Raw genomic sequence first — 14,221 nt, forward strand, 5'->3', positions numbered from 1 at the left:
TTTCTTTGTGCCCCCCTTTCCCTGTTAATGCCCTACCTGCCCCCCTGGCAACACTTTGCTAGACCCGCCCCTGCACAGTTACCAGCTGTCAGCTACGTAGAAAAGGATCCTGGTGTTATTTGTCTCTCAGAAACAGTTCATAACTTCCCTTCAACTCATTCATGTCACCTAAAAGGTAAACCTGTTTCTCCATCACCTGTTCAGCTCTGATGATTCAGTAAGGACATCTCCTGGTTTCATCTTCATGTTTCCCTCTCACCAGATAACCAAACCGATATCATGACCAGCAGCTTTACAGCTGTGGCTCCAGCAAACATCAGCTGATACTAGCAATTAATATTAAATAAATTCTAACAACAGCTGATCAAGCTTAAACGTGCTGCTGTTGTTTAGCGCGACATCCGCTGGTTTCCTCTTTCTGGCGCAAAGTGGGCGATAAATAAACAAGAGAGAAAAGCCAATCAGCTGATCATTGATCAGTTTCATGATTGAAGTAGAAACAGGAGAGAATGAGAGAAGAAGAGGCAGCTGTGCAGCTTCAGCTTTGTGTCTTTTTCATTGTAGCTGAAGTCCGGGACAAACTGTGCTCCTTTTCACCTCAGTACGAAACGCGTAATATTTTCTCTGAATACCAGACGATTCTGTTTTTTAGGGGACGGTTGGCAACTCTAATAATTAACCGTATGAACAAAATAAAGTTCAACATCAGTAACATAGCACCCACCCAGCTGTATAGAAACTCCGTCATGCTAGCTAGCACGCAGTACGAAAATGTCAGCATACCGAAAATAAACTCCACCTAAACTTGGTTTATATCTGACTCAGATAGACTGCAGGTCATAACTTCTTACCTGAAGTTCAGTTCACCTGACACTCGGACCGGCGGCCGCTTCGGGTCTCTCCTCTTGCCTCCCTTTTCCTTCATCCACCTGCTGGCCTCCACCACTTGCTAATGTTATTGAATCTGTGGAAGCTCCGCGATATCCACCACACGAAGTAACGAGTAACGAGCCTATCTAAATCCCAGTAACGAGTAACGCGTTCCTGGTTTTGGCATAATAACTAGTTACCGTGCTCGTTACCACAATAATAACGTAGTTACTGTAACGCGTTACTTAATAACGCGTTAGTCCCAACACTGGTAAAGAGTAGTGGCACATTCCTTTAGCAGCCGTACATCCCCATGGCACAACACTGCCGTCACCATGTCTGATAGATAACGTGATGCGCTCTGGATCATAAGCTGTTCTGTTTTTTCTCTGTAGTTTTATCTTCCAATAATTCTGGTACAAGTTTAACTTCGTTTTCTATTCAGTTCAATTCAATTTTATTTATATAGCACCAAATCACAACAAAAGTCAGCTCAAGGCGCTTTATATTGTACAGTAGATCGCACAATAATAAATACAGAGAAAAACCCAACAATCATATGACCCCCTATGAGCAAGCACTTTGGCGACAGTGAGAAGAAAAACTCCCTTTTAACAGGAAGAAACCTCCGGCAGAACCAGGCTCAGGGAGGGGCGGAGCCATCTGCTGCATTTGGTTGGGGTGAGAGAAGGAAGACAGGATAAAGACATGCTGTGGAAGAGAGACAGAGATTAATAACAGATATGATTCGATGCAGAGAGGTCTATTAACACATAGTGAGTGAGAAAGGTGACTGGAAAGGAAAAACTCAATGCATCATGGGAATCCCCGGCAGCCTACGTCTATTGCAGCATAACTAAGGGAGGATTCAGGGTCACCTGGTCCAGCCCTAACTATATGCTTTAGCAAAAAGGAAAGTTTGAAGCCTAATCTTGAAAGTAGAGATATGACCAAAAATATTTATCACGATATACATTTGAAAATTTGCGATAACAATATAACTGACGATATAATTGATACTAGACAAAATCCTTTACAACTCCACAACTTTATTAGTGCAAAAAACCCCATCAATGTATTTTCACTTATACAAGCAGCTGTTTTTTATGTGTATTAAAGTTATATAAAAATTTAACAGTGCAAATGCAAATTCCTTGCTGACAGTTTAACCAAAAGGCATTTCCAGTGAAAATTGGCCGACATATCCTCAGCATAACCATGTGTAATATCCACAAAACTTAAAAAGGGTTATACACACACAATACGGGAGTATTATGTTGAAGTACAGTACATATCACTCCGCGAGGCTCCTGCCTGCGATAGCCGTAATGCTCCATCAAGCGGTGCGGCATGGTAGCTTAGCAAAGTCGTACTGAAACATTTGACAGGTTTTCCAGCGCCATGTACCACATAAAATCATTTCGAGGTCAGTAAACACAACCAGAATTCATACATAAGGCACACAGGATTATAAGGGGCACTGTCGATTTTCAGAAAAATCAAAGGATTGATTTTAAGTGTGCGGTATTTTCCAAACAACACGGTAATAACGACGCCCGCTAGCATGCGCTACCAAAATAGTGCTTTGTTGTGTATCTGACGGACGAAAGCTAAACCAGTTCCACACCACTGAAGTTGCAGCATTTTTACAAATCAATTCTGGTTAATCCGTTTCATTAAACGATCCACTTTTGCTCCTCTCATTCTGCGTCGCCGCCATGTGCGTATGTAAACATAAGCACTGCGCATGCGCATTTTACTCATATTCTATTGCGATATTTCATTTTCCTATCATTGCCCAAAATTACACCGGTATTACAGTGAACGGTATGATATAGCCCAGCCCTAGTGTCTGTCTCCCGAATCCAAACTGGAAGCTGGTTCCACAGAAGAGGGGCCTGAAAACTGAAGGCTCTGCCTCCCATTCTACTTTTAAATACTCTAGGAACAACAAGTAGGCCTGCAGAGTGAGAGCGAAGTGCTCTAATAGGGTGATATGGTACTAGAAGGTCATTAAGATAAGATGGGGCCTGATTATTTAAGACCTTGTATGTGAGGAGCAGGATTGTGGATTCAATTCTGGATTTAACAGGAAGCCAATGAAGGGAAGCCAAAACAGGAGAAATCTGCTCTCTCTTTCTAGTCCCTGTCAGGACTCTTGCTGCAGCATCTTGGATTAGCTGAAGGCTTTTCAGGGAGTTTTTAGGACATCCTGATAATAAAGAATTACAGTAGTCCAGCCTGGAAGTAATAAGTGCATAAACTAGTTTTTCAGCGTCACTCTGAGACAGGATATTTCTAATTTTAGAGATGTTGCACAAATGGAAGAAAGCAGTCTTACATATTTGTTTAATATGTGCGTTGAAGGACATGTCCTGGTCAAAAATGACTCCAAGGTTCCTCACAGTGTTACTGGAGGCCAAGGTAATGCCATCCAGAGTAAGAATCTGGTTAGATACCATATTTCTAAGATTTTCAGGGCCGAGTACAATCTCAGTTTTATCTGAATTAAGAAGCAGAAAGTTAGCGGCCATCCAGGTCTTTATGTCTTGAAGACATTCCTGCAGTTTAACTAATTGGTGTGTGTTACCTGGCTTCATGGATAGATAGAGCTGCGTGTCATCTGCATAGCAGTGAAAATTTATGCTATGTCTTCTAATGATGCTGCCTAGGGGAAGCATGTATAATGTAAACAGAATTGGTCCTAGCACTGAACCCTGTGGAACACCATAATTGACCTTAGTGTGTGAAGAGGACTCTCCATTTACATGAACAAATTGGAGTCTATTAGATAGATATGATACAAGTTTTCTGCGTCCAAAGATGTTATTTCTCTTTTAGATGTTTTTTTGTTTTTGTTTTTTTTGTTGTTGTTTTTTTTTACCATATTTCCACTACAAACAGTAAGTCTATGTATTAATGGAACTACTTTTCTACCTTTGGTTCCAGGTTACCATTTTTTTCTCAGACATTGTGGGCTTCACCTCTATCTCTGCGTCCTGTACTCCATTGCAAGTAGTGGAGATGCTCAACAACCTCTACATGTGTTTTGATACGCGCATTGACTCCTATGATGTCTACAAGGTAACACAGGTTTTACTTTCACTTTCATCACTTTTTTTACTTCAATTGAAATCATTCTTTTTTAGTTACTTGTTCTGTGGGCATGTCTCTGGGCTTTAAGGTTATACATTATGAAAATCTGGGGTGTGTGCACTTATGCAGATTTATTAAATGGCTAGTTAGTAGTTGTAGCCTTTCAGTATACCTCTGTAAAACCTAATTTTGGTTGTTGCTTAGGCTTCAAGAGATTTCAGTAACAATATGCACCGTCAATCAATAACACCCTAGCATGCATTCCAGTGCTCCCAAAATTTGTTTTAGGTATTTTGTGTGTGCCGTTACACACAAGGAAACCTCAACAGAACCTTTGCAGTACTTGCAGAAGAGACAGAGCAGGGTTCTGGGCTGCTCCTCAGACTACTAATCAGTCTGAAAAGCTGCAGCTGAGTTTCCCTGGTTCTCTATCTGCAGCCATCATTGAAGCCTGAAGTCTCTGCTGTAAAGAACGATATTAAGACAGTATGGATCCTGTTCATTATGCTGTGTTGCTATTGTGGTGAAGGCTCTAAACTACCATGCCAACTACACTTGGTGATAATCACAGAGTGTGCATCAGTTTGAATGCACTCCCTATGTTTCCCTCAGGATTAATGCAGACAAAGAATCATGACACAGTTGATGGGTTTACTGCTCTTTAAGGCAGCACAGAGAATATGTGTATGCATGTGGTTCTGAAAAACCAGAAGTAAATCAGGATTGTCATTAATTACTTAGTTATAACAAATCAAGATGCAAAAGCATGAGCTATACACTATATGTCAATTTAGCAACAATATGCAAGGCACAGCTTAGTTGCTATGCAATGTAGCAGGCTAGCGTGAAATAACATTCTCCTCACAATAAAATAAAGCACATTAAAGTTAATCAGAAACTGAAAACTTGTTCACAGCCTGCATGCCTTAATGAACAGTTGTGATGTTACAACTTAGATTTCTCTGGATGCACACACAGCAACACAAACAGCAATCAACTGTGGATCTGATGAAGCCCCCAACCAAGAGACTGCATGGCTGAACCGGTTATCACTGGTCCAACTGCACTAAATACAGTACACAGCTGCCCCTTGTGGATAGGCTGGTAAATGACATGCCTGCTACATCTTCAGAACAGCCACCCCCAAACTTGCTCCAGCAAGTTTGCAATACTAAATCCATTCTGTAAATCTTCATTTGGAACAGCAGGAAGCCGAATGAGGTATCTCACAGGTCATCCATAGGTATAGCCCATCACTTTAACCTCTGCAGTGCAAATAAGGCTGCCAGGAATAACCTTGCTAATGTTCCCAACAGGCCATGAAGCTCTGGGAAGTTGGGGATCAGCGATTATCACAACACTACCCAATTGAACAAGGGCTGTATCTGACTGCCACTAAGAGGGAGTTTGCAGGGCAGGCAGGTAGTGGTGCAGGAACCGTGTCCAGAAGTGGTCTGATAGCACTTGGCAGGTCCTCCAGTGCCGACGTCCAAGCAGCAATACACTGCCTTTGGTAAAAAATGGTCTGGCCACCCCATCAGCAACAGCCCTGGGTTCGCAAGTTGTCCACACTTCTTTGCTGACAACTTGCGAACCCAGGGCTGCAGTCAAAGCAGCCTTGACAGACCTGATTTCATGCTCCCAGGAGCCTCCAGAATGAGGAGTGCTAGGTGGGTTGAAGTGGAATTTTATTTGCTGCCCTGCCAGCTGGGCCTGTAGGGAAGGATGGAGGGCTTTGAAAGTTTCATGTAACTCCCAGTCCCCACCTCTGAAATTTGAAAAACAGACCCCAATGTTTCTCATGTTGACATCTGAACTGCAGTGGCCCAAATCTGTCAATCCCTGTTGAGAAAAAGGTCAGAGTATGCAATCTGAGCCGACCCGGATGCAAATCAGCCATCTTATGGTTGACTGGTTGGGCTGTACTTCTTTGACATTCAATTCAATTCAGTTCAATTCAATTCAATTCAATTCAATTCAATTCAATTCAATTTTATTTATATAGCGCCAAATCACAACAAAAGTCGCCTCAAGGCGCTTTATATTGTACAGTAGATTGCACAATAATAGATACAGAGAAAAACCCAACAATCATATGACCCCCTATGAGCAAGCACTTTGGCGACAGTGGGAAGGAAAAACTCCCTTTTAACAGGAAGAAACCTCCGGCAGAACCAGGCTCAGGGAGGGCGGGGCCATCTGCTGCGACCGGTTGGGGTGAGAGAAGGAAGACAGGATAAAGACATGCTGTGGAAGAAAATTGGCCGACATATCCTCAGCATAACCATGTGTAATATCCACAAAACTTAAAAAGAGGTTATACACACACAATACGGGAGTATTATGTTGAAGTACAGTACGTATCACTCCGCGAGGCTCCTGCCTCCGATAGCCGTAATGCTCCATCAAGCGGTGCGGCATGGTAGCTTAGCAAAGTCGTACTGAAACATTTGACAGGTTTTCCAGCGCCATGTACCACATAAAATCGTTTCGAGGTCAGTAAACACAACCAGAATTCATACATAAGGCACACAGGATTATAAGGGGCACTGTCGATTTTCAGAAAAATCAAAGGATTGATTTTAAGTGTGCGGTATTTTCCAAACAACACGGTAATAACGACGCCCGCTAGCATGCGCTACCAAAAATAGTGCTTTGTTGTGTATCTGACGGACGAAAGCTAAACCAGTTCCACACCACTGAAGTTGCAGCATTTTTACAAATCAATTCTGGTTCATCCGTTTCATTAAACGATCCACTTTTGCTCCTCTCATTCTGCGTCGCCGCCATGTGCGTATGTAAACATAAGCACTGCGCATGCGCATTTTACTCATATTCTATTGCGATATTTCATTTTCCTATCATTGCCCAAAATTACACCGGTATTACAGTGAACGGTATGATATAGCCCAGCCCTAGTGTCTGTCTCCCGAATCCAAACTGGAAGCTGGTTCCACAGAAGAGGGGCCTGAAAACTGAAGGCTCTGCCTCCCATTCTACTTTTAAATACTCTAGGAACAACAAGTAGGCCTGCAGTGTGAGAGTGAAGTGCTCTAATAGGGTGATATGGTACTACAAGGTCATTAAGATAAGATGGGGCCTGATTATTTAAGACCTCGTATGTGAGGAGCAGGATTTTGAATTCAATTCTGGATTTAACAGGAAGCCAATGAAGGGAAGCCAAAACAGGAGAAATCTGCTCTCTCTTTCTAGTCCCTGTCAGGACTCTTGCTGCAGCATTTTGGATCAGCTGAAGGCTTTTCAGGGAGTTTTTAGGACATCCTGATAATAATGAATTACAGTAGTCCAGCCTGGAAGTAATAAATGCATGAACTAGTTTTTCAGCATCACTCTGAGACAGGATATTTCTAATTTTAGAGATGTTGCACAAATGGAAGAAAGCAGTCTTACATATTTGTTTAATATGTGCATTGAAGGACATGTCCTGGTCAAAAATGACTCCAAGGTTCCTCACAGTGTTACTGGAGGCCAAGGTAATGCCATCCAGAGTAAGAATCTGCTTAGATACCATATTTCTAAGATTTTCAGGGCCGAGTACAGTAACCTCAGTTTGATCTGAATTAAGAAGCAGAAAGTTAGCGGCCATCCAGGTCTTTATGTCTTGAAGACATTCCTGCAGTTTAACTAATTGGTGTGTGTTACCTGGCTTCATGGATAGATAGAGCTGCGTGTCATCTGCATAGCAGTGAAAATTTATGCTATGTCGTCTAATGATGCTGCCTAAGAGAAGCATGTATAATGTAAACAGAATTGGTCTTCAGGACAAGAAGAGCGGTGTTCTCTTCTAATAGCCTCACGACAATGAAGGATTCACGACTTTTTCTCAGTTCAGCAAAGAGTCGCTCTGCACTTGGGTATTTTAAGTCACTGTCTACTTATTAGATTAACAACTATAGGGTGAATAACATCATTCCGAGTTTGACAGTGCCATAGGTGACCACCCAACATTAAGGGATTCATCATATTGTGGGACCAAGGTCATTAAGCAGCTAGATGAAGGGACTGGTTTTCCCATTGTTAATCACTGGATTTCTTCAGGAAAGATGTCACTTTGAGCAGAACGCAATATGCCGAGTTCTGCTTTCTGGAATTCCACTGCTATAGGAGTCTTTCCAGGGGTGGCAGACAGCCCATGAAGGTACCTTGCAGTTGCCTTCACTAGTTCACTAAAGCTGCTAAAGTGCTGAGCATGCGGTAGTGTGGGTGCAGCAGTAGTTACTGCTGTAACTAAGCAGAGTGTGTCATGGTCCTGGGCCATGTTGGCCCAGTATTCTTAGTTTTCATGTATTTTGTTCCTTATTTAGGCCATGCTTCCTGGGTTTGCTCTGTTACGTTGTTTCCTTATGTGTTTTCCCCTTGTGACTCTTACCCCCTGTGTGTCCCTCTGGGTCCCTCTGTGTATCTGTGAGCCCTCGTCTCTCCTTGTGTTTTATTCCATGTTTTCCCCAGCCCGTTATGTCTGTGCTCTCCCCGTGCTCTCTCTCCTCCTGTCTGAACCTCTGTACTTCCTGTTTTACTTTGACAGTCTCCCGTCAGTGTTGCGTTTACTCCTGCCGTGTCTTGTTATGATTATCAGTGTCACCTGTGTTCCCCGTGTGCTCCCACTTCCCTCGTTAACCCTCTGTGTATTTATGTCTGCGTCTCCCTCAGTTCTGTGTCGCGTTCTCCCTCATGACTGTGTGCCCCTCTGTGTGTTTCCTCGTAAGTCAGTTCCTTAGTACTTCCCAGTTTGGTTTCATGCTATTTTGTATCGCTGTTATCTTTTGTCAGCAATAAAGCTGTATTTTGAGTTCAGTCCTGTTTTCCCGTGAGTTTGCATTTGGGTCCTCATCCTGCCTGCACACAGCCTAACCATGACAGAGTGTTGACTGTCTTTGCTCCTCTGTGAAATCCTCACTCTTTGTAATGGAATAGACTGGCCACAGTCTATTAAACTCAAGATGTGGCATACAAAGCTGGCACTTTGGAGCCGCTCGGGAGCAAGCTGTAAGAAACACTACCTAAACATGTAATTCTAGTCCTGTGCGCAGATATCCCAGACTACGATATGCATGTTGGAATTTGTCAGAGAAGACATGCAACTCTTTTTGGTTGGTGTCATGATCCAGCGCCGAACTCACATATCAGTGAGGTAGTCTTATGTTGTCAAGGTGTTTAAGTTCATTTGCCTAAGCATTCGACCCTGGGGGAATAAACAGAGGGGAACACTAGGAAAACCAACATTAACTAAACTGAGATACAAAATAAACTATACAGGCAGGCAGGCTGCCAGACAGAACACACAGTGAGGTATGAGGGTGATCACGACACAGGACCGAGGGAGACACTGACATAAATACACAGAAGGATAATGAGGGTAGTGAGAATACATGGGGAACACAGCTGACACGAATTAACGTGATGCCTCAGGTAGACACACCGAACATGGAAACACGAGACCTTTACAATAAAACATGTCTACGGCAGACATGTGGAGTTTATACGAGAAGGACCCAAGACATAGGCATTGATGTGAATGAGCTTTATTTACAATAGGTGAAAACAAACAAAAGCAAGGGTGGCAGGGACAGAACTAAGAAATACTCTGAACTCGGAAACCTAATAAACAAACGTGAAATTATAACATGCGGAGAGAAATATGACATGATAACCAGAGAAACACAGGACATGATGAGCAGGAACAGGAACAGATTCCACAGAAAATACTGGAGCTCACGAACACTGTTCGCATAGAGTTCAGGTGGCCAACCCGGAAGGCGACAACACAACAGTCCATTGCTAAACAGTTGGGAAGGCCAACCACAAGGAAAGTGGCAATGGCACAGGTGACTGAACCGGTCCGGTGGCCAGTTGCTCAGAAGGCAGCTGTGGCGCGGGTGAGGCAAATCCGAAGGCTGACCACGCGGATGGCAGCAGCGGCGCAGATGAAGCAAGTCCGGAGGCCGACCATGCTGAAGGCAGCGGTGGCGTGGAAACAGTTCAGGGGGCCAGCCACATGAAAAGCAATGGCGACACAACAGTTCAGGGGGCCGGCCATGACGGCAAAGATGTCCAGCCAACAGCCTGGAAAGTGGCCGACGATGGTGAGGAGCTGAACGAAGTTGAGCAGGATGTGGAGGACGGGGATGGCACAGGTCCCGATGGCGGTGTGGCAGCCGCAGGTGATGGAGCAGGTGGTGGCACTGTAGGCGACAGTGTGGAAACTGCAGGTAGTGGCGCTGCAGGCAACAGCATAGAAACCACAGGTGGAGGATCTAGTGGCGCTGATGATGTCTGGACGGGCTCCTCGGACCCTTCAGCGGAGACAGAAAACAGCTGAAGCGACCCCTCGGGACCTTCAGCAGGAACAGAAGACGGCTGAAGAGGTTCCTCTGACCCTTCAGCGAAGACAGATGGCTGAAGCAGTTCCTCAGACGCCCCAGCAGGAACAGACGCAGGATTAGCAGGTACGGAGCCACAAGTCCTCCGGCAGCCCGGGCGGAACATCACAACTGAAGACTAGAGGGGACAGAGCCTTTCAGTCTGTGGCACCAAGGCTGTGGAACAGTCGACCACCACAACTATGTTTGGTTAACTCTGTGGATTCTTTAAAAAGCAGTTTAAAACTTTTTTGTCTAAACAGACCTTCTGTTGATCGATGCTTTTGTAAATTTTACATTTTTATTTACATGTAACCTGTTGTATTGACTATATTGTTTATTTTGTTACTGTTTATTTTAACCTTTGTGCACAGCGCTTTGTGACTGCCTGTCTATGAAAAGTGCTTAATAAATAAACTTTACTTTTACTTTACTTCTCCAATATCTGTGTGTGCTGCTCGGCTTGGGCCTGCAGCGTCTCCAGTTACTGCTGCAGTGCTGCCTCTTGCTCTTGGTGCATATTGGCCAGCTCCCTTGCATCTTGTCTGATGGGCAAAGTTGGGTGCCAATGTAACACCACAGTCATGGGAAACCCACCATCCAGCTCCAGACTCTCAGTTTCAACTGAACAGGTCGCGTTTATTCTCACAATTACTGTTTTACACGTGTGCTTCACTTGCAGCTTTTCCTCCAGCGTTCTTTCACTGCTGCTCTCCTTACTCTCTCTGGTGCACATCACCGGTCTCAGAATTTTACTGAGTTAAAATAGTGGCTGGCAGAGTGTGGCTGTGCGCCTAGAACTGCCCCTGAACCCTCTGCTCTACCCCTACCCTGCAGCTGCACCACACCAAGATACTTGAAACGTCTGACATTTTTTAACATTTTTTTCTCCAAGAGTTACAAGACTGTCACATAGAATCAGTTCTTCATCTGTGTTAAATGCCATTGTCTTGCTCTTATCATAGACCGGCTACATACCAGATCATGTGAAAGTGTTGCCGTACAACAGGAGAATGTTTTAAAGTTCCTCTGCTAAGTTCGCAAATATGGACGGGTCATAGCTCAGTGATTTGATTCTGACTTGATGTTGGTACTTTGTCACATAATTCTCATTGTGATGCTTCACTTGGAATGCAGTACTCCAGTGTGACGCTAGCAGTGTTGGGTAAGTTACTTTAAATTAGTAACTTAGTTACATTACTAGTTACTTCTCTAAAAAAGTAACTCAGTTACTTCAAGTTACTCGTTACTTTCAAAGTAACTAGTTACTAGGGAAAGTAACTTTGGTTTTACTCAGAATTCTCTTGTTAATGTGTTGCTTCCGTAACTGGATACCAGCCAGACTGCCAGTCTTCTAGCTTGCTTACTTGCCACAAGTGCACTGTGCCACCTACCAATAGAAAGGAAAAAATAATGTGCACATTTCCACGAGAGAAATCCCACGCCTGGACCGTCGTTGACCGCCGCCATGATTCTAGCCTGCTTTTTACATCCAACACAAAAACTGCAGTCGTGGTGCTTTCGATTGTACTCAGAACTTGGAAATTCTGCCTTCTGAATAGGAAGATGTAGGTAACACCAGACTGCAGATGAGCTGCATACAGAGCTGGACTGGGACAAAACAATCGTCCCGGGCATTTTGACTAGAGACCGGCCCACCATTATAGGAAAAATCATAAAGCCTTTGAATGAAAACAAACACTGTTGTGACAGTGATGTACACTGTTCTGATGGTATATATGTATCAATCTATCAATTGTTTGTTGTAAGACTCAGATAATTATTTTTTTTTTAAAGCGAGACATTTTAAATGAGAATAATAAAGAAAAGTATTTCCTTGTCCCCCCCTTTCCCTGTTAATGCCCTACCTGGGCCCCTGGCAACACTTTGCTAGACCCGCCCCTGCACAGTTACCAGCTGTCAGCTACGTAGAAAAGGATCCTGGTGTTATTTGTCTCTCAGAAACAGTTCATAACTTCCCTTCAACTCATCCATGTGACCTAAAAGGTAAACCTGTTTCTCCATCACCTGTTCAGCTCTGATGATTCAGTAAGGACATCTCCTGGTTTCATCTTCATGTTTCCCTCTCACCAGATAACCAAACCGATATCATGACCAGCAGCTTTACAGCTGTGGCTCCAGCAAACATCAGCTGATACTAGCAATTAATATTAAATAAATTCTAACAACAGCTGATCAAGCTTAAACGTGCTGCTGTTGTTTAGCGCGACATCCGCTGGTTTCCTCTTTCTGGCGCAAAGTGGGCGATAAATAAACAAGAGAGAAAAGCCGATCAGCTGATCATTGATCAGTTTCGTGATTGAAGTAGAAACAGGAGAGAATGAGAGAAGAAGAGGCAGCTGTGCAGCTTCAGCTTTGTGTCTTTTTCATTGTAGCTGAAGTCCGGGACAAACTGTGCTCCTTTTCACCTCAGTACGAAACGCGTAATATTTTCTCTGAATACCAGACGATTCTGTTTTTTAGGGGACGGTTGGCAACTCTAATAATTAACCGTATGAACAAAATAAAGTTCAACATCAGTAACATAGCACCCACCCAGCTGTATAGAAACTCCGTCATGCTAGCTAGCACGCAGTACAAAAATGTCAGCATACCGAAAATAAACTCCACCTAAACTTGGTTTATATCTGACCCAGATAGACTGCAGGTCATAACTTCTTACCTGAAGTTCAGTTCACCTGACACTCGGACCGGCGGCCGCTTCGGGTCTCTCCTCTTGCCTCCCTTTTCCTTCATCCACCTGCTGGCCTCCACCACTTGCTAATGTTATTGAATCTGTGGAAGCTCCGCGATATCCACCACACGAAGTAACGAGTAACGAGCCTATCTAAATCCCAGTAACGAGTAACGCGTTCCTGGTTTTGGCATAATAACTAGTTACCGTGCTCGTTACCACAATAATAACGTAGTTACTGTAACGCGTTACTTAATAACGCGTTAGTCCCAACACTGGACGCTAGTCCCAAAGAATATTTTCAGTATTTCACTGCTGGCTATTCTCACCACAAACTTGGACTTTAGTAGGATGTCAACAAGGTACCCTAAAGTTTCAAATAAGCTAAATTCGAAGATTGAAATACATACGGGCGCGTGCTGAGGCACAGCGCTCCCAGCTACTGTGCATCTTTTTGTGTTTTTTATGCTTTTTCGTTGCTAATTCCTGCAATGCACTGATCACTTTCAGTAGTCAGGAACTTATAGACACTGACCTCAGTCTGAAGCCAGACTTTATTTGGATTAGACCCACAGTATCTATCAGGATTGAGAGACCACCGGGAGCTCCATTGGTTATTGTCAGGAACAGCAACAGATGGCAGGAGAGGAAACAAAAGCTGGGATGCAGTGCTGGCTATCGTGTCCAACTGCGAAAGCAGCAGCACAAACCCCTGCTTCCATTCATCTTCCTAACTAACGACGGATCCCTCACAAACAAAATGGAAGAGCTACAATCAGAGATTTACTACAACCGTTTTGTCTGGGCATGTTATCTACTGATTATAACTGAATCTTGGCTCCATCCACAAATATCGGATGCTTCACCGCCAGGACTGCAACAAAGACTCTGGTAAGGCAAGGCAAGGCAAGGCAAGTTTATTTATATAGCACAATTCAACAACATGTGATTCAAAGTGCTTTACAGAGACATTAAAAACAAAAACAAATAAAAAGCATGATCTAAAATTGATTAAGACAAACAAACAAACAAACAAACAAAACAGTATTTAAAATCAAAAATCAAAACAGTAGATAAAATCAGAACAGTAGATAAAATCAGAACAGTAGATAAAGTCAGTAGTTAAAATGTAAGTTTTGAAATTTAAGCTTAAAAGTGTGGATTTGGTGCTTTATTCAAA

General features: G+C 43.4%; 1 protein-coding gene across 1 annotated transcript in view; it reads left to right on the plus strand.

The window, feature by feature from the left end:
• Positions 1 to 14,221, plus strand: part of LOC100709004 (uncharacterized) — a 52,969-nt gene that overhangs the window by 26,255 nt on the left and 12,493 nt on the right. Inside the window, exon 5 of the mRNA XM_025901751.1 lies at positions 3,820 to 3,954. Within this exon, the coding sequence (XP_025757536.1) occupies positions 3,820 to 3,954 (135 nt within the window). The remainder of the gene's footprint in view (positions 1 to 3,819; positions 3,955 to 14,221) is intronic.

The sequence above is a fragment of the Oreochromis niloticus genome, linkage group LG20 (assembly GCF_001858045.2).
Source record: "Oreochromis niloticus isolate F11D_XX linkage group LG20, O_niloticus_UMD_NMBU, whole genome shotgun sequence".
Taxonomy (NCBI): domain Eukaryota; kingdom Metazoa; phylum Chordata; class Actinopteri; order Cichliformes; family Cichlidae; genus Oreochromis; species Oreochromis niloticus.